At 38.3% G+C, this 26,287-nt stretch overlaps 1 protein-coding gene across 9 annotated transcripts; it reads right to left on the bottom strand.

Annotated features, from left to right (window-relative positions):
• Window positions 1–24,102, bottom strand: ILF3 (interleukin enhancer binding factor 3). 9 transcript variants are annotated; one of them, XM_063294503.1, is made up of 20 exons: window positions 23,940–24,102; window positions 22,438–22,519; window positions 22,135–22,361; window positions 15,119–15,299; window positions 13,953–14,100; window positions 12,390–12,481; window positions 11,930–12,025; window positions 9,372–9,483; window positions 8,872–8,969; window positions 8,472–8,583; window positions 8,262–8,390; window positions 7,842–8,041; window positions 6,822–6,980; window positions 5,895–6,032; window positions 5,621–5,794; window positions 5,226–5,379; window positions 4,851–4,904; window positions 1,944–2,285; window positions 1,146–1,268; window positions 1–635 (listed from the first exon to the last, which is right to left on the bottom strand). In XM_063294503.1, the coding sequence occupies exons 2-20, from the start codon at window positions 22,438–22,440 to the stop codon at window positions 505–507; spliced, it is 2,673 nt and encodes an 890-aa protein (XP_063150573.1). In that variant the 5' UTR covers window positions 22,441–22,519; window positions 23,940–24,102; the 3' UTR covers window positions 1–504. The 9 variants fall into 9 exon arrangements, with proteins under 9 accessions (XP_063150573.1, XP_063150571.1, XP_063150575.1 ...); XM_063294501.1 differs by having other exon boundaries at window positions 1,935–2,285; window positions 23,940–24,101; XM_063294505.1 differs by having other exon boundaries at window positions 1,155–1,268; window positions 23,940–24,101.
• Window positions 24,103–26,287: the final 2,185 nt, after the last annotated feature.

The raw sequence follows: 26,287 nt of genomic DNA, 5'->3' as shown, positions 1-26,287 counted from the left end.
TGAAGAGTTTATGTTTATTTGTCTACATTCAGCATAATCCAGGAGCTGTCTGAATGACCCAGACATACAAACCCACTCTTTCCCACAAATTTAAAAATAAATCATCACTTATAAAACTGAAAAACACTAAAGCATTAAAATACAGAAAGCTTGCTTAAATTCACTTCACAAAAGCAGAAGACATCCCTTATCTATTTAAAGCAATCCTGTGTGTTAACACCTACATGTAATTTAAACAGAAGAGGGATATTGAACTCAAATTCTATTTAGACAAAAAAATTGAAATGGCAAACTAACAAACCATTAAATACACCATTAAATGTCCAAAATACAGCTAATTATGGAATTACAATGTACTCAACCATTAGTGACTGATATCACAAAGAGCACTGCAACATGGAAACAGGGTTTACATGTTTACTGTGATGCAATAAAACTTAATATTCAAAGATTATGCAAGTTTAGGAGATAACAAAGATTCAGACCCATCAAGAACAAACTAGTTTATCTATACTGATAGTTCATGCTGTGGTCATTTCTGCCATATCCAGCTTGGGGAGGTTGGTAGGAATTTGGAGGTCCACTGTAATTCTGATTTGAAGCTGGGGGATTGTAATTTGACTGAGAATATCCACCTGAGAAAAATGGAAAAACAGTCACTTTAATATACCACTGTAATTGCTACTTCAGTTAAAGTCCCAACTATTGTGCATAAAAATATCTAGAAGACAGAACTAAACATAGTAACAGGCATATACATTGCCACATGTAGGCTTAAATTGCAGAGCACTTAAGAATATTTTATGTTGTCAGTTCAATAACTAATATTACCATGCTCCTTGAGCAAGTACTCTGGCACGTATGCAGATTTGGAGTACAGGACATATCTCAAGCCCCAAGCTTTGCAGGATTAAGAGTACAAAAGCATCCCATCCCATCCCATCCTTCTTTCTCTAATGCCCAGAGCTGAGCAAGAATACCTTCCCCTTTTAATTTACTACGTTCGCCTTAGACTTAGGGATGCAAGAGTATTGACAGTAACCACAGATAAGAGTTGGCCATTCAGGCAATGCAACTCCTGTGGGGAAATTTTGTCTCACTAACACGCAAGTGTTTTAAGATTGCGTGTCTAACTCTATACTGACCTTGCTTACCTTGGTAAGATGACCCTCCTCCCCCAGCTCCTCCCCCATAGCCACCGGCATTGTAGGAGGCACCTCCTGAACCATAGTTGTTTGCACCACCACCTCCACGTCCACCACCATAACCTGCAATCAAAGAATGTGTATTAAGTCACGTATACAAGCTACTTCGAACACACCCAGAATTAACAATTCGCCCTCTCCATTTTCTGTATATAAGGAGCTCACCGCTTCTCTCTGTGCAGTCATAAAACACAGTAGCTGCAACAGAGAAACTATTCTGCACCTAGATGCTAAAAACTGGCATACATGAAGATGAACATTTTTCTACTATTCTGTTCAAGTTCACTAGACAACAGAATGCCCACATTCTGCCTTTCCCCAAATGGCGCTATCTAGATGTGATTTCAAGCAACTTTGTGATTCAAGGGGGAATCAGGCTGAGGAAGGCTACCACAGTGCCACATTTCAGTTAAATTTGTCAAGCTAACTAAAATCTTAAAATATTTTTTTCTAAATCATTTCATCTAGTTTTCAGCTCAAAGATACCTGTTTCACAAGTTTAAATTAGTCCTTATGTGACAATTACAATATTAGACTTCTGACAATTACAGTCACACATAACTAGCAGTGTTTTTTAAGCCAGTAACTATTTTTAGTACCATTCCCATATCTTCTCTGGCTTTCCATTCTGGCTTTAAACATATTTACTTGGCACAAACCAGAAGTAAGCTCATGTAATGTCTATCTGAATCTTTCTCAACTCCAACCCACCATCCATGAGAAACTCACTGAATTTACTTTCATAGTTGTAGTCTGATCCTCCACCGCCGCCACCAGGAGAGTTGTAGGAATTTGAGTAAGCAGCGTAGTTGCCTTGGTTATATCCCTTCTGCTTGCCTTGTGGTGGGCCATAATTGCCGTACTGGTTTTGGTTATACGATTGTTGCTGTTGGCCTTGATGGGACTGATACCCTGAGCCATAAGAAGGCTTCTGCTGTCCACCATGTTGTTGTTTTTTTCCAGCATGCTTAGGAGGAGCAGGAGAGCTGTAGTCACCACCTTGATAGTAGGAACCATAGCCAGAGGAACCACCTCCTCCTCCTGCATTGCCCGAGTGACCACCATTGCTGTAAAACTGGCCTAAAGAGAAGAGAACAGGGTCAACCACTGAAGGTGACACTCATGTTTAATATGACACGTTTACGAAGATGAGTGTGTGAAATTGCTCTGAACTGATTCCCTCTCAATTGAGCAACAACATTTGCATTAGGTAGGCTGTCTGCAAAACAAAAAACAAAAAACACCTACCTGGCATAGACTCAGGTTAGATGTCCTAATTCCTGTTAACAACTGTAAGGATTGAGTACAGTATGTAGTTCTGGCATGAAGCGTATCACTGGCTGCACAGTTCACAGACGAACCTCTATCTATGTATTAATTATTCCCACCATGTTGAGCTGCATGTAATTTAAAATAATCTAATATAGCATTTTGCACAATGTCTGTAAATAGCAATTTCTCAAGTCAGAATTAAAAATTCTCCCAAAGCTTAGATTCAATAGCTATGTACTTCAGGTTGGTGACATGTCCTAAGAGGTAGAGAAAATCCTAGAACGTAAAATAAAGTGATGGTGATAGCTGGAAACAAAATCAGAGCACTTACAACAATGTACACAGTATAGACTCTGAAAAAATGTTCCCTGAATGGCACGGGCAGAAAGACATGCATTCTGGTGTGGGAGAGAGCAGAGCAGAGCAAAGACAAAGCCACTAATGGGAAGGAATACAAAGGAAGATTGGCAGGTGAGCTAGAGCACAAGCTATATAGAGGAAGGGAGAGAGAACTGAGTGTACCAGCCTTTCCCTTAAGACCCCTCTAGATTTTGTCTTGGCCAGAATCCAGAAAAAGTAAAAATGTGCACTTCCGAGCCACAACATGCTTCTTTTGTGCACAAAAAAAATCCATTTATACATTATGAAAATAAAAATAATTAAATAATAAAAGAAAACTCCATTTAATGCATATTCCATAGCCCTATTCATTTTTAAATGTTTGGCTCTTCGCTTAGAATTCAATTTGAACTTTGTTTCAAGTCACTTACAACCAGAGATTTTTTTCTTAAAGGAACACAAGATGTTACATCTGTTCTCTGGCATACTATTAGCATACGTTACCAGTTAATATGCTTTATAAAACATAAAAACTATCTGCTTATAGTTAAAGCTGAACAGCTGTGGTTCAGCAAGGAGTCATGTACATGGAAACTTAAAAATGGTTACTTGTGAGTAACTTTACTTCTTAATCCAAGTTATTCCTAAAACACACCCAACACTATTGCTTCTTCCAGGATAATAGCATTTAAAAATAATTTTTACTTAGTTTTGCTTTTAAATTGTTACCAAGTATCATTTTTATATTCAGAGCCTTTATCCAAATTTGTATCTCCACTGTACTTGCATTTATTTCATTTACTACTGGTTTAACGTTGTTCCTAAGGCAGCGATCAGACTAAACACATTTAATATGACTACTGAAGCAAAGAGAACCAAACAATCCATTTATTAAAAATCTTAATGACTAGTTTATTCCCTGTGCCTTTTAATGTTCAGTAGTTTTCATGTCTTGTGATACTACATACATCTTCTGGGGACATGTACTGGAGAATAAGAAAAAGAGCCACATCCTACAAGAACTGCAACAAGCCCACTGCAGTTAATCAAACGACTGAAATGTTAGAGATAGTACAACCCAACAAGCATAACTCAGACTATACGTCCTGCATGTTATACCAATACAAGAAACACAACAGATGCAGAGATTAAAATCAGCACATACTATTTTCACATACAAGTCAAGGTTATGCATGCTCAAAACATTTGGTTGTTGTAGATTCAGAACTGTTAAAAGGTATTTCTCCTTATTACAAGCATTTACCCACTTTTGGGGACTTAAAAGGTGTATGTTTTGTACAAAATCTCTTGAAAATTTAAGACAAAAAGGTAGCACGCTTTTGCAAGTTCCGTAAAAATAAAATGCTTTCCATAAAAAGCAAACAGAGGCCTTTTGCTTGTAAGCAGAACAGAGTTGGCTCTTATTGTGCCTAACGCACAAAGACATTCCTTGAACTTTTGCTCCCCAATTGTGTACATCCGTATGACCAAAGGCAAGTCGCAATTAAAACTGCCACTGTTTGTAGGCTAAGTTTCAGAAAGCTGCGGTGAAAAGCCACTGTTGAGAAACCCAGTGAAGCACAGGGACACAGCACGAACACATTGGTTTTGGAGTTCGAGAAAATTGGAGTAAAAAGCTGTTTTATGTGCAATACTTTTAGATGATCTAGGAAGACCCAAAATCATGATAGCCGTAGCAGTCTGTGAAAAAGTCACCTACAAAAGGGGGAGACAGAGCAGAGGAAAAAAAATTAGAATTTTTGAAGATGGCAAAATGTGCCACATTTTTAAAAATTATTTTTTATTTCTCTGCTCCCGTCATCCCCCCTCCCATCAAAGGCCTTTCAAAACAAAATTGTGTATTTTTAGGGAGAACTGTTTTACAAGAATGGTGTATTGCTTCACTTGGCTTAAAGCAGAGAAATTTAAAATCAATTTTAAAAAGATCTTTCCTTATTTCACTACGCAAATATAATACTGAGTTTTGTTATCCCAGAGTGTCGTGTCTATTTTTTTTTCCCATTAAACACTTACTATAGCCTGCTGTTGCAGAGTTGCCACCATAGCCGTAACTTCCATATCCAGCCCCTAGGAGAAAATACCAAAAATATTATTCACTTGGAATTACCTTAAATGAATGATTTAGAATTGGATTTTATGCTTGTGCAATATGTAAATGCTCTGACACACACAGAAAGTGGATTCTAGAAAACCCAGTGTGGCCCGTGTATGCTGAACTCAGCAACATTCCATCTACCCCAAATGGAATAACCAAATTCCGAACGTTATGAATAGCGTAAGTTCAAACATAAGACATGCTATAAAGTTTCAAAGGTGATTAAGCTGCATAAGGAAACTTACTATTTGTTTCTAAATGTCATAGTAGTAAATAAAAGTAATGCAACTCACCAGCATTCATATAACCTCCATGATTGGCACCACCAAATCCACCTCGGCCTCTGCCTCGGCCTCGGATATTTCCTCCTCTGCCACGACCCCGCATGCTTGGAGGCGGCGGCACTTCAGCATGCATTGGACCTCCCATACCATAGCCTGGATTATGCTGTTGAAATTAATTGAAATCCACTCATTAGAAAAATATATGAAAGCTATTTATTCCTGGCCCTGGCCACTTATTCTACATACATACATACATACATACATACATACATACATACATACGTGTGTCTGAAAAATGCAAAGTCAAATATGCTTCAAACTATCAATCAAACTTTAACCCTCAGTTTCTAGAGAAATGCAGGGGTATTTCTGATATAATCATGAACTGTAGTGCATGTACCTACCTTTACAGGAAATTTGGGTCCACCTCGTGCTGGCATAGGGGCCCTTTTTTTCTTCTGCTCCATTGGAAGGGGGGCATCTGGAAAAAGCTTTTCTAATGCAGCCAGGGCAGCATAAGCTTTTGCTACTTTTTTATTTGAACCAGCTCCTTGGAACTTCTGGCCATCAACCTCAACCTTCGAAACGAAAAATGGTTTCAGGAACAGAGATGCAACTCTGGCCAAGGCACTTATAATAGCAATTATGAAATCAGTCCTGTGGACCAAGTCATCTCACCTCCATCACAAACCGTTTGTCATGACTGCCACCAGTTTCTGAAATAAGCTCGTATTTTAAGCCACGCCGTTTCTCATTGAGTTCCATAACTGGATTTTTTCCATGCTTGGTCAGTATTGGTCCCTGCTGTTTCACATTCTAAGAAGTAAAAATATTGCACTGAAAACACGTCTGATTAAATTTTAAAAAGCACTGATGTTTCCTTCAACATTTAAAAAGTATAACTTACAAATTAAAGAAAGGTAAGTGCACACTAAACCAGTTACTTTCTTTGTCTGGCTCTAAATTAATAAAGTATCTAACTAAGCCAGCACAGACTAACCCAAAGGCTTACCAAAATCACTGTTCTTATTTCTAGTGGCCAGTTTGCTAGAAACCTCTCTGCACAGCAACATGCTCTGGGCAGAAGCTAACTAATATAGGGGTAGATCTCTGCCCAATGGATAAGATCTTTGCCTCTTGGATTTTATATCTATTTTACCTTTATTTATTGTTGTATTGTAATTTATACGCTTTTAATTTTTGATTTTATTGTAAACCGCCCAGAGTCCCCCTTTTGGGAGAGATGGGCGGTATTAGAAATTTTAAAGTAAATAAAATAAAATAAAATAAATATAGGCACAGATCACTAAGATTTGCATGTATAGTTGGAGGAATATAGTAAGAGAAACAGTGATAAGATATAGTTTAGGAATTATTTCCTAAAACAGACCATAGAGAACTGCACAGAAAGGAGTTTTCTAGAAATGCAATTCAATGGGGAACACCCCCAGAAATGTTAGTGATAGGGGAACTAGAACAGGTGAAGAGAAGCACAAACAAAAACAGATGATAAAGAAGTTGCTAAAATGAAGTAGAAACATGGCACTGATGTGGAATGAAATATACAGGTATGAAACACCTAAGAGAAGAGTAAGCAATGTTCACCTCTGTTTGCTCTGAAGGAGAAGCAGCACTAGGGGTACAAATAATTTCCACTATAGGAGGAGCAGCAACTGCAACTGGTTTTTGATCTGTTTCCTCTGCTGATTCATCACCTCTCTCTCTGCCTTCCACACCTGTAGGTAATCCCATGTCTTGCAGAACCTAAAACAACAAGAAATTAGCTATAATTGTTCTAATACCATCTACTGTACAGCTTCTTAGCAACTTTAAAGAATCCTACTACCTATCCTGAAAGGAACAGCCACATCTTCACTCACAAACACAATTAATCCATCTTTCATTTTTTGGCTGTGCAGCACTCAACCAGATCAGAGTGCACAATGCTTTAAGAGGCTGTATTTAGTCTCTGAGTGGCAAATGCCCGACGTTAAAGGGAGCAAGTAAAAAACAAAGTTTGATTTCATTTACATTTAAACTCTACTGAAAGTAAATTAAATCATCTGTGTAACTGCTTCCAATAAAGTTAACTCAACTATGATTTAAAAGTAAATGTTACAGGGATCCTGGGTGGGCTCCTCTTACAGAATATGGCCCCATGGGCAAGACCACAAGTTAGAACTAGAGTCTGTTAACTCAGCTAATGCCAAATCATAATAAAGACAAACACACATTGGCTATTTTTACACATACATTAATTTTTGATTCTGGTTTCTTAACCAGTCATCCACTATGCTTTTGTGAAATACAAAAGCCAGGATGGTGTAGTGGCTAAGGTGCTGGGCTAGAAACCAGGAGACTACGGAATTCTAGTCCTCCCTTAGATATAAAAGCTGGCTGGGTGAACTTGGGCCAGTTGCTTTCTCTCAGCCCAACTCACCTCAGAGTGGTGGTTGTGGGGAAAACAGGAGGATGAAGCATAAAGTATGTATGCCCTCTTGAGTTGGCCAAAAATAAAGCTGGGATAAGAATCAATAAGTCAAGACACCAATTCATTTTCTGAGAAGGAATTCAAGAATTTAAGTGGTTTAAAAGCAAAAGCACATATTCACAACTACCCTTTACCTTTACTGCTACATGCAACTTGGCTGTTTTTTTGGAAGGTCCTGAAGCTTCGTAAGTGATGCCATCGACTTCCACAGACATAGTAAATATAGGAGCATGAACTGGACCTGTCTGAGATACTAGTTTATATTGAAGTCCAGGTTTTAGCTGGTTCAGTTTCATCAGAGCATTCATAGCTTGTGGAGGTTCTGACTTTTCCTCTGAAGAAAAGAAATTGTTTTTAGATAACAACATCTTTGTATGAGAGCCTAGGCATTAATATTGCCAACTGCTAAATGCAGTCTTAACTTTACTGCTATCAAGCAAAAGCATAAAGACCTGTCATTTCTATGAGAACTTTCTACTATTCATCTAATTACATGTAACGCTGAAACCAAAATAACTATCTTGGTGAACACCTGAAAAACTAAGCATACCTACCTCTTGTCAACTCAATACCTTTTTTCTGAATCTTCTTTTTCTTTTTGCTTGGAGACTTCTCTTCTCCATCTTCCTCCATAGGACGTTTTAATGGAGTGATAGCATATGTTGTGCTAGGGGGGATCTGGACTGGTAACACAAGAGTTCAAAATGTCAGTACAAATGCCAATAAATCTGTGAGAAATAGAGTTCCCAAGTTTCAAAACCTACCAGTGTAGTCAACTGGATTTTCATTTTTTGGTTTCTTGGGCATCTTTGATGGCAATGGATCCATCCCCAAGACTTTGTGAAGCTGGCCAAAAGCAGCAAGCCTTAGAGCATGCTAGAAAGATATAATGCATGTTATTGAGGAGCCACTCTGCTCCCAACATCTATTAAAATGACACCCGGTCCCAGTATTTCACATAAACGTCTTCTGAAAATCATAGTTAAGTACTCTGGAACTTAATGTTAAGTGTTAAAAACCTGATACCTCATTTCTGGCAATCAATAAAGCCTCCTACATTACTGAAATGGGACCCTTTTTCTAATAAAAGCCAGCCTCATGGAGGTTACTAGCTACCATTAAGAACTCATTGCGGTTTTGTAACATCTGTAATCAAAACTATACCTGAGCACTCTGTGTGATATCTTCCCTTTGTTGTCTGTCTAGATGCCCAATAGCATCAGTGGCTTCTTTTTCACAAGGATCATAAATACCAGAACCATCTGAAGGCAGGAAACAAGGAAGATATGCAGAGAATTATCCTAGGATCTCTATGTAAACCTGAATATTCCCTTAGTATCACCTAACACTCAACACTATAAGCAGCCCAGCTGAAGTTGAGTCAATGGCTGATAATCTGATCTACTCTAAATTGCAGACCATTAAGCCCAACAACGTGTCAAGCTTGCTCAAGTATAAAAGTGCTCCGGAAACTACTTATATGGTCTGTTATCCCCCATTACAGGAGTTGGAATAGTGGGTCCAAAGAACATCTACTCAACATGTCATTATGCCCTACTACAGAATCTTAAACGAAATAGATGATCAAATCTAACTTGTACTAGTTGAGAGAGCAAATTTCTGTTATAGCCACTGAAATTCTCAAGAGCCAAGGACCATCTAACCTGGCATAACTATTCCAGATGCAAGGCATTCAAGAACTCTTCTCAGTGCCTCACCAGCTCCCATGGGCCGATTGGCTGTTCCAATTGATTTCTCACAAAGCAACTCTAGAGGCTGAAAAGAAATTTCCGAAACAATGAAAGAACAGAACAATTATCAAAATCTACAATACAAATACAGATCTTTCTGACCATCGCTTTCTCTTATCCATGATAGGCAGCTTGCACAACAATATACAGGGAGTCCTCGTTCAGCAACTGCCTCATTTAGTGACCATTTGCAGTAGCAACAGTAATGAAAAAATAACGTTGCAACTAGTCCTCACATTTACAACCTTCACAGGTTTGTAAAGCAAAGGAAAGCTGAAGCAAGATCATAAGCACAGGTGCAGTTTCACTCAGCGACCACTTCGCGTAACAACTGAGTTGCTGGTCCCAACTGTGGTCACTAAACAAGGACTACCTGTAATTTAAAGTTACAAACAAACAAATCTTTATTACAGTTAAAGACCCGCATAAATTTAAAGTTAGGAAATGCAAGCCCACCTCTTTCTTTTGATTCTTGTAAATTTTGAATCTTACTCAGGTTTTTTCCCCACTATAAAAATGTTAATTTTTCTCTTCCAATCCTGCAAGCTTTTATCTGGGATTAGAACTGGTGCCATTTGGGATAGGAAATTCATCTTGGGTAGTAATACTCATTTTTACTGTCACAATGAGTCCTAGCCAAAAAAGTTTTAGATTTTTCCACCTATCAAGGAAGGGAGGGAGGGGTTGGTTATTCAGGGGTTCTTCTGGACTCACAGGTCCTGCTTCATCAGCACGTGGAAGCCATAGCCAGAGAGACCCATGCTTAGCTTCAGCTGGTGTGCCAACTGTGGCTGTACCTTGGGCAAAGAGACCTGGCTACAGTAACTCATGCCCTCAGTACCATCTATCCTGACTACTGTGATATGCTTTACACAGAGCTGCCCTTAAAAGTCTACTTGGAAACTGCAACTGTTCCAAAATACGGTAGCCTATGTGCTTGCTAGTGCTCAATCCTGGGAAAATATAACAGTGATTCTACAGGCCCTGCACTTGTGCCGATTAGATTCTGGGTACAATTTAAGGTGCTGGTATTGACCCATGGCTTGTTATGTGGATACCTTCAGGACCATCTGATCCAACCACTATCGGGGAAAAGCGTCTTGTAATCCTACATTTCCAAGAGGTTTGGGAGGCTGAGACTAGATGGTGCTGCTTTTCTGTGGCAGTGCCAGTACTTTGGAACAGCCTCCCAACAGATCGTTCTGATTGTTTTGAATCTTACTGTGGATGTTTTGTTTTTGTTTTTATAGCTTGGAAGTACGAAAAATCATTCGATTGCAAATAGAAATAAAATAGAATAATTGTATCAGGAACTTCTCTTGAATTGCCGCTGCTAGCATACACCCTTAAGATCTTAGCTGATTACAGATGTAGGAAAGAAACATGTTGTCAGATATGCAGAATGTATGTGGATATTTCTACTTCCAAATAACTTCTATGACATAATATTCAGATGGGGAAGCATGAACGCAACATGTGATATTTAGTGTTTAAATTCTATTTACAAGTGTCCAAAACAATGAATTCAGTCTTCAGATGATTACCATGTTACTTCTACAAAAGCCTGAATTCTACCAAAGTGAAGTTGAGTCATTTGTCCAGCAGAATCTGAGAAATGCAATTATCAGCTTGGTTGCAGAGTTTACCATTAACTCTTGGGTCTTTCTGCCTGTCATAGATGGGTATGTGAATTTTGATTTACTTGTTCAATCTCTTTAACAGCCATTTTCCTTGTAACTGCAAGTTCCTTGCAGCTGCAAGGCAATGGCAAAAACAATTTGACAGCAATCAGCATTTAGTTTATTGCAAACCTTTAAGTGGTGGTCCGTGAGTGCACGGTCTTCAGATCAACCTTATTTTGTTGGAAACAACATTAGGCTTTAATTTATTACGTGTGAACATATTTGGCAGTAACAGACCAGCTTGTCTGAAGGTCTGAAACGTGTGTGTGAATGGAAGAGGGGAAAAGTCTGTCAGCATCCATGAAATAACTGACATACCACTGTCATTATATACAGTATTAGATAGAAACACATTAATAATAGTAAAAATTTGTTATCTCAATTAAGGAACTAGAAACATTCTACAACTGTGTATTACTGACTGCCCACTTCTAAAAGCATAGGACATGAGCTTTAGAACTCAATTATTAGACAGGCCTGACTAGAGGTTCAATGATATCTGAGACTGGTTAAGTCAAGCAACATATTTCTAACACTCAAGCCAAAACATAGAAAGATTTTCCCCAAATTCCATCATCTACAGAAGCCTGCACTGCACAAGAACTTGGCCACATTCAGCCAATGCCCTATTAAAGAGCTCGGAACAGATGGGGACATCTTAAGGTTGCCCAATTTTACGGGAGCTCTTTATTATTTAAAAAATTAGAACAGTTTGCCATTACATATAGAACATTTCTTATCTTATTACACATTTGTACACTGAAAAGGAAATATAACTCATAAGATTACCCATCCTCTAAGCGGAGCCCAAGTAGGAACACGGGTACAGAGATCTCTCAGCACTCTGATGACTATGACACATGATTTCAAGCCATTTGCCCTGGCCTAGAATAAATGAATAAGCAAGAAGGGTTCAGTAATGAACATCAAAACCAATCTGAGACAAAATACAAATTTTTGTAGTGCTACTTTGTCAAGGGTAAACTATGTATATATTTCCATAGCTTTTTATTTCTGTAATTTTAGTTACTGTGTTATGAAAACTTACTCTTAACACAAAGCAGCAACTAGGAATTATGCCATTTCTCTGAAAAACTAAATTCATTCAAGTGCTTCTTTAGCAACTGTGCATTTAACAGATGCTAAGTTCTGCACATCTACAATTCACATTAAAACATTTTAACAAAGTTAGGCAATTACAACTTACAAGTTTTCTACTTAAAGACAAATATAAGAACAAAATGCAAACCTGAAACCACTTGGCGTGTCGGAGTGACGCCAAGGCAGCAAGGCATTTCTGCCTGTCCAGAACGTCCGGTGAGTCGTTGACTGATAGCGTTTCTATTCGTGGGTGGAATAAGAAGACAAGGTACAGTTTGACCAAGGGGGTTCTGTCGGGTGGAGAGGGGATGAGGCAGTTTCCTAAAGGGCAGCTGAGGCTCCCAGAGCTCTGATCTAAAGCCCTGTACCTGGAAGTATAGCCTCAATACATTATATTTTTTTTCATCCTTATGAAGTGACAACTAAGTAAGGAGAACAATGAGGCACTAACTCATTTTTATACAGGGAAAGAAACGTTATAGAAAAGGACAGCTTCTAGACTATTGTAACCAGGCTATAGAACTACACTAATCAACAAAATGGAAGGTTAAAATTAGATTCCCACTCTATATCCAGTAGTAGTACATAACTAAAAGCTCTTCTAAAAGGAACCCCCTCCGCCCACAAGGCTCGACTGCCCTGGCCCCAGCCCATGACAGAGTGCGTCCTGTTGGTCAAAGGTCCAGCGTCCCTAAAATCGACAAACTAGAAGGCTTGGTAGATGTGTCAGATATCAAACCATAAAACAATCAAGGAACACATTAATATCGTATCTGTGCTGCAGCAAAACTGAAGAGAGGAAAAAGCCACTGTTTTAGATGAGGCTAGTTCAATCATTTAAAAGATTTTAGTGTTTTAGCATAGTGTATTTATTGTATGTATGTATTTAAATTTTGCCACCACCTGTCTCCCCCCAAAGGGGGGGGGGTCCTCTGGGTGGTTTACAACAGTGTATTCATGGCTCACCTGGCTACTGAAAAATTCAGTTTAAATCACACATGAAAACGTCAGTGTGAATTCCACCTCACATGATCCAGCAATTAATTTATATGACAATCTTGCATGAGAACTGCAACATCATATACCAGACATTTTTAGTATCAAATACCATATGTGAACTGCTTTCTGTAAGCTCAGCTACAAATTGTAAGGTTGTAATTATATATGTATGTGAACTAGCCCACATTTAAATAAAGCAAAAGATATAGTAACTTTATCCAAAACTCTGCATTGTGTTTTAAAATTCAGCCAAACAGGCTGAAACTAAAGAAAAAAAAAAACACAAAAAGTAATCATTTTTGCTGCAACACAAACTGCTTTATGTAATACACTGAATTTCACAAACATGCAAACGTTTTTTAAACTAAATCGTTGGTATTTTAAGATTTGGTTTTGCACATATATCATCTATAATCAATACATTTAATAAAGAAACAATTATTACACCCAAGTGAACTTATACACTTGTATAAAGGCTTAGGCCAGACCAAAAGGCCTAAATGTTTAAAAAAGCATTTAATTTGGAAATGCCATTCAAATTCTAGAAGCCAGTACCAGATGGTCCATAATCATGAAACTGTATAATGTTGTGACACAAAGTTGACTTGCATGAAATTGCTCTGCCTAATCAAGAAACTGAACACCACAATGAATAGCGAAGTCAGTGTGGAAACTCATTCTGGGGCTGCTAGCAATTTTCAGTCTTCCATACCTCCAGCTAACATTTTTTCCATTTCTTCTCTAACAACAGGGGATGTCAAGTGAATGGTGAGTGTCAGTGGAGGTTCTTTTGTATTCTTAATTGTAATTGCAGCATCACTGACAGATTGAATAATTTCGTATTTGTCTTCAGTAATAGCCTGAAAAACAAGAAAATACTTTAGATTCTCAGTTTTTTGTCTCTTCCCAAACATTCACTTTAGAGTTCAGGGACAAACACATTCCTTTCAGAATAACTGATACAATCAGTAGTGATTTAGGATCAGTTAGGGATGTTCACTTTTTACACCAGCAGCCAAATCTTTAAAAAAACTATACTATGGTATCTCTGTACTTTACCATCTTAGCTAGAAAAGCCCTCCAGGGCAGTGGCAGGGGGGAAATCTGTTAGTATTGAGGGCAGGCAGAATAGAAAGGCTGACTAGAAGAAAGAGGAAATGCCATTTTCTGCTGTTTTTTAACTGTCTTCCAGGAGAAGTGGTATGAATATTGGAGAAAATTAAGGAAGGTACTGATTGGCTACTAAAACAGTTATTGCTGCTGATTTACATTATATTTATATTCATAGTAGTAAATCAACCACTACTGATAACCATGACAGAATATTCCTAGATGCAATCTAAAAGTATTGTGCAGTATGTATTGTTCTAAAATAATGTTAACATAATATTTATAGGCACACTGAAGCCCTCAATTGGTCTGAATAACTTGAATTATCTGATTTAAACATCCAAATCTCTAGGAAGTACACACATATGTATGCACATATACACACACACATTATAAATATAATAAATGCATTTGTTCAGTATACCATAGAATCAAATCAGCATAGTTAATTATCAGGAGACACATCAGAAGCAGGGAACTTCTTGAGCAGTATTTTTAAAAAAGGGTCATAAATGATTCAACATCTAGCACATTTTAATAATAAAGACGTTATAGCACTACTAGGTGTATTTTAAGTCCAGTATAGCTGTATGAAAGGATATCACAAAACCTTGAATAGGTCCTATTATATGAACAGCATGAATGCTGCAAGCTTGCTGGCATACCAAACTCCATAGTTAGTCCAGTAACATAGAACCAACAGTTCATTATATATCTATATTAAACATAACATTAGGATACTATGCATAAGCCTATTTTTATACTCACAGCAAGCTGTGTGCTGAGATTGTCAGCTACTTTTTCCAAGAGACCAACAGTGGGTTTCTCTTTACATAACAAAACCAGTTCAAGATCCAAGTCTCCCTTCAGCAAGAGGCCTTTTGCTACAAGACCAACACGCATCACGCCACGAAGGGTCCTAGTCAAGTGCTCTGTAGTCTTCTGCTCACTATAAAAAAAAAAAACCTTTACCAAAATAAGTCAACTCTTCCTTTATATATTGTTAAAGCAAATTTTCAACAAGCAGAAATGATACTAAGCTGATTCAGCTGCAATATTAAAGTGTGCTTTGGTACTTGAAAGTTCATTCATTTAGCATCAGACCATGATATTATTTTATTTTTTATCAAGCAATTATTTTTCCTGTTTATTATCCTTCACATGGATTGCAACAAGAAAACTATTTTGTCCATCAGCTGCTGAATCTTTCTGTAGTGAACAGAAATAGGACTGAAGCTTTATGCAATGCAATACTAAACTGTACTGTTCAATAATGTTCAAGTAGAATAATGTAATATTTTCAGCACCAATATTTATTTATGAAATTATACCAATAAACTATCTGTTTTCTACTAGGCCGACTATTTCAAACTGCAAAATATTTTCCCAAATGTCTAGAAGCCATCCTTAGGGACCCTTGGCTGCAGCTTCATCCCTAGCATAGGTTGTATTTGTTTAGTGCTGTTTGAATAAAAAATGTCATTTTAAAAATTAAATACATTATATGTCACAATACAGGTCCATGTTTTCAGGTGGGGTCTGAGAGTCCACAAGATAAATGGATCTCCTTCTCTAAAGTTAGAGAGACATCTAAATGTGATACGATACTCACAGACGCGGCTTAATTTTTTTTTAGCTCTTTTATCTCTCCAACTCTGAAGAGGAAAAGCAGAATCGATTTGGGGTTGATCACTAAGTATGTTAGCAGAGCTTCTCACCATCATCATTAGACATAACCCTACACAGGGGAAATTTAATGCCAGCCTCCAAGGTATATAATTTTCCTAATATTGCAATCCACCATGAAACCACAATGGCATGTGGTAAAAATATTTAAATCAACTGAAGAAAAGGACATGACAAAAAATAGGAACACCCACCTTCTGCCTTGCCAGAACTTGCACCAGCAGGCCTTTGGTCATATTAGAGGTTCCAACATTGGATCTCTCTGGAACAACAGACAGGATTTCCCGCCCAACTAGTAAAGTTTAGATTTTATATATAAATATACTTATTTTAATTTTCCAGAAAGTTGGTGCTCCAACCAGTTTCCACATTTATTGTCAGCTATAGCAACTCTGTTAATATATTACCACAGGGATGGTTAATTTTTTGTGGCCCAAGAAACACACTACTTTCCCATGTTGCTTTGTGCAGCTGAGAGCCAATGTGAGCCTTGCTGTGTAATGTCAGGGATCTGAGGCAGGAAATGCTATCTACTTATCTGCCTGAATTGGAACAAACATTTATCTAGTGGTGGGTTGTATCTTTGGATTTAAGTGTTTCTTTTTTCAGTCCCCTAAAGACCGCAGCTGGCAATGGATGGGATAGCCCCTGAAATTCTTAAATTGTTTTTTTCTTAAAGTTTTAAAGAATAAAACTGATCCATTAACCAAAGTATGATGGAGATTTAATACATCCACCTAATCCAAAACCATGAAAAGCTGCATATAAAAACAGTTATTACGCCATTAAATGTGGGTTATGTCAAACGGGGAGAGGGCAGGGCACATGCAGCCTATTAAATGCCTCTCCCTCGCAGAGCATACCTATGTTTTGTTGTATTATGTTAAAAATCAGAAAGAAATTACACCACCATTTCTCACTGGAGTATCAGTGTGATTTCTGGACATCATCAAAACAAAAGGGGTAGCACTCAGTCCTGCAAGCAGAATAGCAGATAGTATTCCACTTGCGGAAGTTCAGAATTCCCTTTCCCCATATTTGCTCTGGATGGCAGATGTGGGCTGAAGTTACTGGGATATGCTTTTGTGATATTGGATAGACCCCAATGATTCACTTCCAGTCCAAAATGATGCCAACATCAGGAACTATCTACAAAGTTTCGGGAGCCTCTAAAGGGTAATATGCTAATCTTATTCAACTGCAATTCTTGTAACATGTCAAGCATTTTGCTTTATCTGGAGATCAGGTAAGAAACTGAGAAAGATTATTTGCTTAAAGCCATATGCAGGCAGTCCTTGGTTAACAACAGTAATTGGGACCAGAATTTCTGTTGCTAAGTGATGCAGTCATAAAGCATGACATCATGTGACCCCATCACTTAGTGACCGCAATCCCGGCACTACCCGTTGCTGTCACTTACCAAATCCCACCCAGTCGTTAGGTAAGGACCCACCCCAATCCAAGTCACTCCCAGGTTGGTCCCTCCCAGCTCTGAGCCTCGGTAAGGTAAGGGACTGCCTCCTCGTCAACTCCCCCCATCTCTGCCCTTTTGGCCACCCTGCACTCTAGCTCTGAGATGCAGCAATGACCAAGGAACCAGTGAGTAGACTGGTTCCTTGGAACCTCTCCAGTTAAGGAGAGGACATCCACATATGCTGTGGATGGCTGCTCCTTGTGAGGAGACTCCAGGACAGCAGTTTCCCATGGGTTTGAGCGCCAGGAGATGATGGGATCAGCCATCTTACTTGCAACTGTGGAAGAGCCTTTTAAAGGACACTGAGTTTGCAAACCTCACTTTCTAATCACTTTTGGAAATTGCCTATTAACCATCTTCAAGCTATTAGAGACCTTCAGAACAACAAGTTTGAAAAGTCTTCATCAGGTGAGTTTATCTTCAACTCTGAATCAAAGACAAATCCCCCTCCAGGGGGGAGATGGGCTGTGGCAAAATTTGACAAAATAAATAATTGCAAGCTTAAGAACTTAAAGAATTTGAAATAAACAGCAAAAAGCTAAATAAGATTTTGATCTAAGAAAGTTATAAACGGATTAAGGATCCAGATAAATTTGGAATATTGACTTTTCCTATAAGATTTTGGAATTAACTATAAAAAATAAACTTCTCTTCGGAAACAGACTTATTTTGGCTATCCTGGTTATTGCAAATCATGAGAAAAGATAAGTGATGATTTTAGAAACTGGACACTAGAGTGGATTAAATATTTTAAGCAGAAGAAAAATAACCAAGCCTGATGACAGTTAATATTGGAACTTACAAAATGTTATCAGAAATATTAAAGAAGGTATTTGAAGAATGGAGCCAGAAGTTAGAAACTACAATATCAACACTGTCAGTAATTATGTCTGCTACTATGGAGATACTATATCTAAAAGTTTTAATGAAGTAATGACAGATGTGGAACAAACTTTATCTGACAAAATAAAGTGCAGAATGAGGAACTACAAATGACAGGCCAAGAGAATGATTTGGAAAAGGAAGCTTTACTGGACATACAAAAGAAACTGGCTGAAGTTTTAAAAATTAAAAGGGAAATAGAAATGATAAAGAAAATGTTTTCTTATCGAATCGAATCTACAAAATCTGCAAAAGAAGCTTGTTAAAGCTTTCTATGTGATGGGATAAGGAAGAATTGAAGACATCAAATCCTACAACAATATTCGATTGAATTAAAGATTAAGACTGTTAGAAGTAAAAGGAAGGAATATAAAGTTGGCTTATTTGATGAAGGTTAAAATAAGACTTTTTTTTTTTTTTGCTATGTTCTGGCAACCATTTATTTTTTTGCTGATACCAGGATTGAAAAGTTGATGTTTTATAGATTTGCTTATACATAAGGAATGGAATACGGGATGAAATGATATCTGTTTAACCTTATGGGGGTGAAGAGTTATTAAATTTGTTTATACTTGTGTTGAAGGTTGGAAGTCGCTTCTTTGTATATTTCTTTTCATTATATTCTTTCTTTTCTTTTTTCCCTGCACTTTTTATTCTTTCTTTTCATTCTATTTTCTTTAAGTTTAGTTTGTATTAGTTTTTACTACTGTATTTAAAATTCTTAATAAAAATTATATTAAAAAAAGTAAGTTTAGGCAGGCTGCCAAGCACCTGAATTTTGATCATGTGACCGTGGGGGGCGCTGCCATAACTTCCAATGATCGCTGAACAAATGGTTAAGTAAGGACTACCTGTAATTAGAGCTTGACAAAAGTGTGCTAAGGATGTCTGGATTTCTATAAGCCATCAGTCAAAATAATTCCTTCTTCCCACTCTATTTGTCACATACAGCTAAAGAGTTTGCCAATTTTAAAAAGAGACTGTTTATAAATTCAATTAATAACACACTAGCTATCAAACTGGGAGCTTTATGTATTAGACTGCGAATCCACTGTTCAGACTACAACAAACAAATGTTATTTTCTAGGTGCTGACTCCTAGAACACAATCATAACAGAAATACCAGGGGGAAGGGGAATTAGTTTCCGGTGCCTCATTTTCTCTTAAAATATAAACAATTCCAAAAAACATATATTGCTGTGCTATCATATCTTTAACGGAGAACACTTTCAGTTTTATTTACTAATCAGAGTAATTCTAATATAGTTAACACACTGGATTTTTTTAAAAAATTCAAACTTCTTTTAGGAAGCTGATATTATCCTCAAATTAATTTAGATCCACAATCTCATTCTCCCTAACAGACTGTTTTTGGGGGTAAGCAACCTGCCTGATAAAAACTGCTGAGATGCAGCTAAACAAAGAAGTGAGTAGTTTCACCCCTCTCTCACCTTCCTTCATCCCTTATGTAGTCATTTTTGCTTCCATTCAATCATCTCAGATGCATTCACATACAATGACACAGTCCATACGCAATCCTTTTCCCAATTCACCAATTCTCATCCATTCCTTGACTCCTATTCTTATACTTCTATCCATAATTTCCCATTAGTATTCCCCTACCAAATAGTTTCCATGCTGGGATCCTGTTTTTTCACATAAATATCCTTTTCTCCCCCAAACAGAGTAAGAGGAAAAGCATTTTTTCCTCTCAGCCAAACAGTAAAGGAAAAGCAAGAGGAAGTAACATTCAGTTAGATAATTGCACATATACTTTAAGGTCATCACTATCAAAAGCAATGGAATCTTGCTCAACATCAGTGTATTTTTAAAATCTGTAATTACAGTGTGTGTATTTTGCAAAAATAATAAAAATGCATACTTTGAAACAAGAGGAAAACCATTAAGGCTCTTCTTCCTGTTAACAGGACTGAACAAACATGCTTATGATTGTGCTATATAGAATTCTTTGAAAGCATCTGAAAGCATTCTGTGTTGCTATATTTATCTAAATTGTCAAACAAGCACAGTATTCTTTCTCTGCCATAAATGAAGTTTTCATTTCAGAAACGCAAATGAAAAAAAGTGAAGATTGCATTTACCCCTTTAAGGTGGAAAACCTCTTAAAAACAATAACGTAAACTGCTTTCAGGGAAGAAATGGCAAACTGAAGATGGCTCCACGCATAGCTGAGTTGATAACCATGGTGGCAAATGGACCAGCTCTTCAGGATTCCTCTACAGACAAGGAGAGGGCTTGGGATCACCCACAAGTGCTCCAGACAGTTTTTCCTCACCAGGAGAGTGTAAGACAGTGGTCTCCAGCAGGTTTAGAGCTCTGGGAAATGAAGAGTCACCATCTTTGCCCAAACAGCGGTTGGCGCTTCAAAGGACATGTATTTGCATACTTCCCTTCTTAATCATTTTTGGAAATTGCTTATTAACTGCTTTTCAGGTATTAGGAATCTTCATAATGGCAAGTTTTCCTACACTGGTTGAGTTTTGTTCAACCCTTAAAGTTTTAAATACACATTTAAGGACTTAAAAATTCTTTTTTTTAGAACAAACAGCAAAAGGGTGATTACAACATTGATTTTGGAAAGTTACAAATGGACTAAGAGTCTAGATGGATTTGAAATAAGATTTTGGAATTAATTATCCTTCCCGTGGGAAAATGCTTTTGTTTTGAATTCTTTAAAAAAAAATGATAGGATGGAACTTTGAAGGTTGGACATTTGAAGGAACCAGAAAGATTTAAAGATTACAATTAAAGAAGAAGAACACTTAAGTTCGACTTACTAATACAGAATGGATCAAAATACTTTAACGTTGGACTTATTGAGCAATATTTGTGAACAAGGGATCCAGAAGTTAATTTTAAGAGTATCTGCCATTATAGATAGGCTGTGTTTGGAAGAGGATATTGAAGAGGAGCAAGTTTTACCAGATAGACTATTTTGGAAGAGGAGTTAAAAATGACGGGACACAGTGTGTGCAGTACAGTACAGTGTGTACTGTGGAAGGAGATGCTACACTGGATGTACAAATGAATCCTGCTGATGTCTTAACAAACCAAAAGGGTAACCTGCATAACTTCCTTATACTGGATTTACAAAAGAGCCTTGTTAAAGTTTAAAATAATTGTGTGAGAAAGGACGAAGAAAAAATGAATAGAAATCCAGTTATAGAACATTATTTGAGGGGATTAAGAATCAAGATCACTAAAAGTGAAGGGAATATAAAAAGATCAAGATTGTTAAAAGTAAAAGGAAGGAATATAAAGTCGGTTTATTTGATCAAGATTAAATTAAGTATGTTATCTCTGGTAACCCTTAATGGACTTTTGCTGACCAGGACTGAGTGACAAGGCTTTAAAGATTTTTTTATAGATAAGAGAGGAGATATGAGAAGAAGTTATCATTTGTTGTATTTTAAGGGAAGGTGATAAGTTACTAAAAATTTTTATAGTTACTGTTATAAAGGGGGAAGTCATTTCTTTATATATTTTTTCCTTTACAGCACTATTTTTCTTTCTTTTCTACTTTTTTCCTTCTTTTCTACACTATTTTTTCTTTTTATTCTTTTAGTTTATTAGTTCTTATCTTAATTGTAATGTTCAATAAAATTACTATTAAAAATGTCAATGTAAATTGCAATACAGCTGTTCGCATCTAAAGCAGATGAAAATTCTTTGAGAAACTTGTCAGCATCTCTAAGAACAAGTTATGAATAAAGTTACATACCTTCCTTCTTTGTTCTCTTCTTCAGCTACAGTCTCCATGGTCTCAGGTTCTGGCTGCTCACTATTACCTTTCTCTTGTTCATTAATCCAGTCAGACACAGCTTTGAGAGCACGCTCAGTGTGAGAGACCATGTTTTGAACTGCTGTCAGTTCTTCTTGAGTTGGATAAACTGCAGAGTGCTTTGCCATGACATGGCGGTCATCATTTACAAAAATACGCATTGGCCGCTGAAATTTAAAATGTAAAATAAGTAAAACAAAAATACATGGTACTGCAATTCATTTCTGAATGACAGATCCTTACCATTTTGCTTCAGATCCTTGATGATTTTTCCCCAAAGGAAATCTGTTTCTTTTAAGCTGTATTAGCACTGTGTTCAGGTACTCTGAAAAGAATTTTTAAAAATCACCAACTTCAGCGAACAGGAAGATTTGGAAGAGAATCAAGCATTTACATTAATGATGTAACTGCACATCATGCATATCACCCTAAGAATAGGTTGGTTTATCACAGAAAGAACTCTTGACAAGTAGGACTTTGGGCCCATTTAAAATATGGAGGTTACTAATCACAAGAATTGTACCCCAAAACAATAGCTGAATTTCTACCACACAGTTCAATGTATACAGTTACCACACCAAAACACACTGAATTTGTGTAGTCCTAACACAACCACTATATCCTCCATTAAGTCTCACATTTGGATATCCTGGAGCATGCTATTTGCAAACTGGGATATCTGGCCAAGCTTAAAAGACTTGCTCTTTAAACAAAAGTGGAAATCTAACTGAGAAAACACCATAACCTCACAATGTGTCTCTATCAATAATCCCAGAACAATTTGCCTGATTATTCGACTGATACATTAATTATAAGCAAACATCATGCAGAGAAAACTCCACCCCTGCCATTGCCCCACGAGGGAGCTGTGGTTACTGGCAAAACCTTCCGATCCCAAAAGAAAGATTCCTCGTGCCCGCAGACACACATCCGCCACAGGACCTAGACGTGTCCTCAAGGAGAAATGGAACAAGTTCATGCCGCATTTTTCACCACGCGTCTGGAGCCTTAAGGCTCGAAAGGTGGCTTACAGCAAGGAGGGTGGCAAATGGCTCACACATAAGCCAGCTTTAGTGGATGCGGAGCCGAGAAAATACCGTGGAAAATACCGTGTACTCTCCACAGAAAGGCAGAGGCGAAACCACCAGGAGGCGGGAAAGGCCAGAGAAAACAGGCCCCAGAGGCGCAACCACACGAAGCCGGAGGGTCGATTAAGTCATTAGCGGCTACCTGGAAAACGTCCCAGGCCCTGGGCCTAGACCACTTCTTCCTTTCAAGGGGAACTCGAGGGCAGAAGCAGCAGCCCAGAGAAAGATGTCTTGGGAGGGGGGGCGGAGGCTGCGGTAACCAGGAGGAGCAAAGGCGTCATTGTGAGGTGCCACTCCAACAGCGATTCAAGGTTTGGAAGGCCAGGAGACCAAGCGAGCGCGCCCACTTCCAACTACTGCTCGCTTTCCGTTAAGCCGCTCACGCGCCATTACCGTTCTCCCCCGCTCGCTCTCCACCCCTCGCCTTCTGGCCCATCCGCCGCCATTTTGTTTCCTCAACACAATGGAGCGCGCGCGCGAGTGCCGAGCAATACGAGCAGGAGGTTCTCCGCGACCCGCAGATCCAGCCATCCGCCCGCCACACCACTCCACCGCCACGCGTGTTTCACGCACGCCCCAGCCAACCTATTCCCCAGAGGAATCCTCGGCTTCAGCGTTGCCTGCCTGCCTGCCTACGCTGCGCAGCCGCCTACTTACCGACCGGGCAGGGCCCGTCGACGGCGACCGGTACTAACTATCCCCACGCGAAGCGTTCGGTCGATCAGCCGCTCGAGCGTTCGGTTCCCGCGCAGAAGCGGCAACACCGACGACTTCGTCCGGCTCGAACTGCAGCGTGGGGGAAGGGGTGGCACGAAGGAGAAAGGGAGATAGCTCGCCCACGTGATCCGGAGATAGGCATCTCCTCCAATCAGAGCGGAGAGAGGGGGCGTGAACTAAGCCTCGCGCGCTAGAGGGTTAAAAGACGCATCTCTCCTTCTCTCCCCGCCCTCTTTTCCGCCGCCATTTTATTTCCCGTTTTGGAGCGTGGAGGCTCCGGCGTGCGTCTCTGTTTGTTCTGAGCGCCGCGCCGGTTTCAAGCATTCCGCGCCGAGTAGTAGGTGGCCTTTTTTTTTCCCGGGGTGCTTTGATGCAGGACGGAAACGGCCGCAAAGAGAATAAAGGGACCAGACGTGAGTTGTTCGTCGTGAGTTTGTCCGCGCTGGGAAATAAGTCGCACTCTATTTGAGGGGAATTTATTTCTAAGCGAGCGTGCAGAAATTGTGTTGAGCATAAATGTTCATTTCGATGCGGTCTCTCTAACTTTATTTTTATTGGACATGCATTTCACGAATAGAGCTTTTATCTGGAACACTGAAGGCGGTTGCATACTTAAAAATGCCCGCTATCCGTGCACAAAAAGCGCATCTGATGTGTCTACGCACCAACGTACGGCCAAGCTTAAAAGTCTTGTAACTTTAAACGTAGTACGTTTAGTCAGACAAATACTTCACGGAGATTAATAGCATGTGCAGATTTTGCCAATCTTGTCTATTTCATGACAATTCCACTATTTGTGCATCACTAGCGTTGCATCTAGAACCGAATTTTAAAAGGCTTTTGTTTTCGATATCACCTACACACCACAGGGAATCCTATTTAACAGTCCTGTTTTCTCTTTTCCGACTGAGCCATGCTGGTTGAGAAGTCTTGCATACCTAGTGGGGCAAGTTTGGGAAGGTAAATTACTATGTAATGCTTAACAAAACAAATCATTTACTGAACTTTATTTTAGCGTCTGTTGAAATAGAGAATACAGTATACTTCATATGTATTATTTTCTCTTTATGTAATCTGACGTAAATAAAACCAAGGACAGGATGTCACCCTAAAGCCCTCAAGTTATTCTGTATAACTAATAGAGCACCATAAAATTTACAAAATAAGGCCTATTGGATGTAAATAAAAATGCAAATTCATCTATTGTGTGTGTGTGTTCACAAATGTAAAATTATCAATATAAAACCACAAACCTTTAAACCCATACTAAATACACAAAACATCAAATAGAAGCAACAGCACCAGTGATAAGGTATTTCTCAAACAGTTGGTGAGACTGAACTTTCAACAATGCCTGATAAACATCAAAGGCAGGGAAATCTATAGTAGAGTTGCCAAAACTGAGAAGGCCCTCCTGTGTGCAACCATTTCCCTTTCACAGCACCATATACCTGTCCCAAACTGATGCTAGAAGCAGTATTCCAGCGAGCTTTCAACATTTATTTTGTGTATCTATTTTTCCAGGGATAGTTCTCAATTGAAGCTAATAGAGTGGCATACATCCCAGACTTTGTAAAATGGGTTAAAACAGGTGCTATTTATTACAATAAAATAGTAGCAACCTTGTTACAAAAATACCAATATATAAAAGCATATAGAATTTTATATAGAGTATACATATTAAAATACATATATATTTCTTTATAATTAAATATAGAATATTAAATGGAATCTGAACCATTCAACAATCACTAAACAAACAAGGAATAGCTCATGCTATTCTGTCCCTCATGAAAGAGCCTTCAAAGTTAATAGCACTAACCTGAACTCTGCTTGGAAGCTATAGGCAATGAATATCATAGAGCAGGGTTTCTCAACCAGGGCTCCCTGGGAGATCATGATTTATTTAAAAAATATTTCTAATTCAGGCAACTTCACATTAGAGGTAAGTTTCATTATTTTTAGTTTAAGAACACTGTTAATGCATATATACAGGCCTACACATGAAACAAAATTAAAGTTTGTAACATCTGGCCTATATTTGAGCCTGGATATGCAGGGGTTCCCTGAGGCCTGAAAAGTATTTCAAGGGTTCCTCCAGGATCGAAAGGTTGAAAAAGGATGTAGTAGGACCATGTTAACCACTGAAATGGTGATTATTCCCAGTTCTTGTTCCCACTTACAGTAGTACAGACATTATGTAGTTGAAACCATTTTTATTCTGCATTGAAAGGAATTTGATAATTGTCACATGGAGAATCTTCATATGCTGAATTTTAGCAAATTTC

The sequence above is a fragment of the Candoia aspera genome, chromosome 2 (assembly GCF_035149785.1).
Source record: "Candoia aspera isolate rCanAsp1 chromosome 2, rCanAsp1.hap2, whole genome shotgun sequence".
Taxonomy (NCBI): domain Eukaryota; kingdom Metazoa; phylum Chordata; class Lepidosauria; order Squamata; family Boidae; genus Candoia; species Candoia aspera.
The sequence above is the reverse complement of the archived record's forward strand: the minus strand, read 5'-3'. Positions and strand labels throughout refer to the sequence as shown.

Excerpts from the sequence above, each read along its gene's own strand:
- ILF3 (XM_063294501.1), bottom strand. Across the intron at positions 6,033-6,821 it reads CTCCTTCAGAGCAAACAGAG|AATGTGAAACAGCAGGGACC; the intron begins GTGAACATTGCT and ends TTTACTTCTTAG. Across the intron at positions 5,795-5,894 it reads ACAAACGGTTTGTGATGGAG|GTTGAGGTTGATGGCCAGAA; the intron begins GTGAGATGACTT and ends TTCGTTTCGAAG.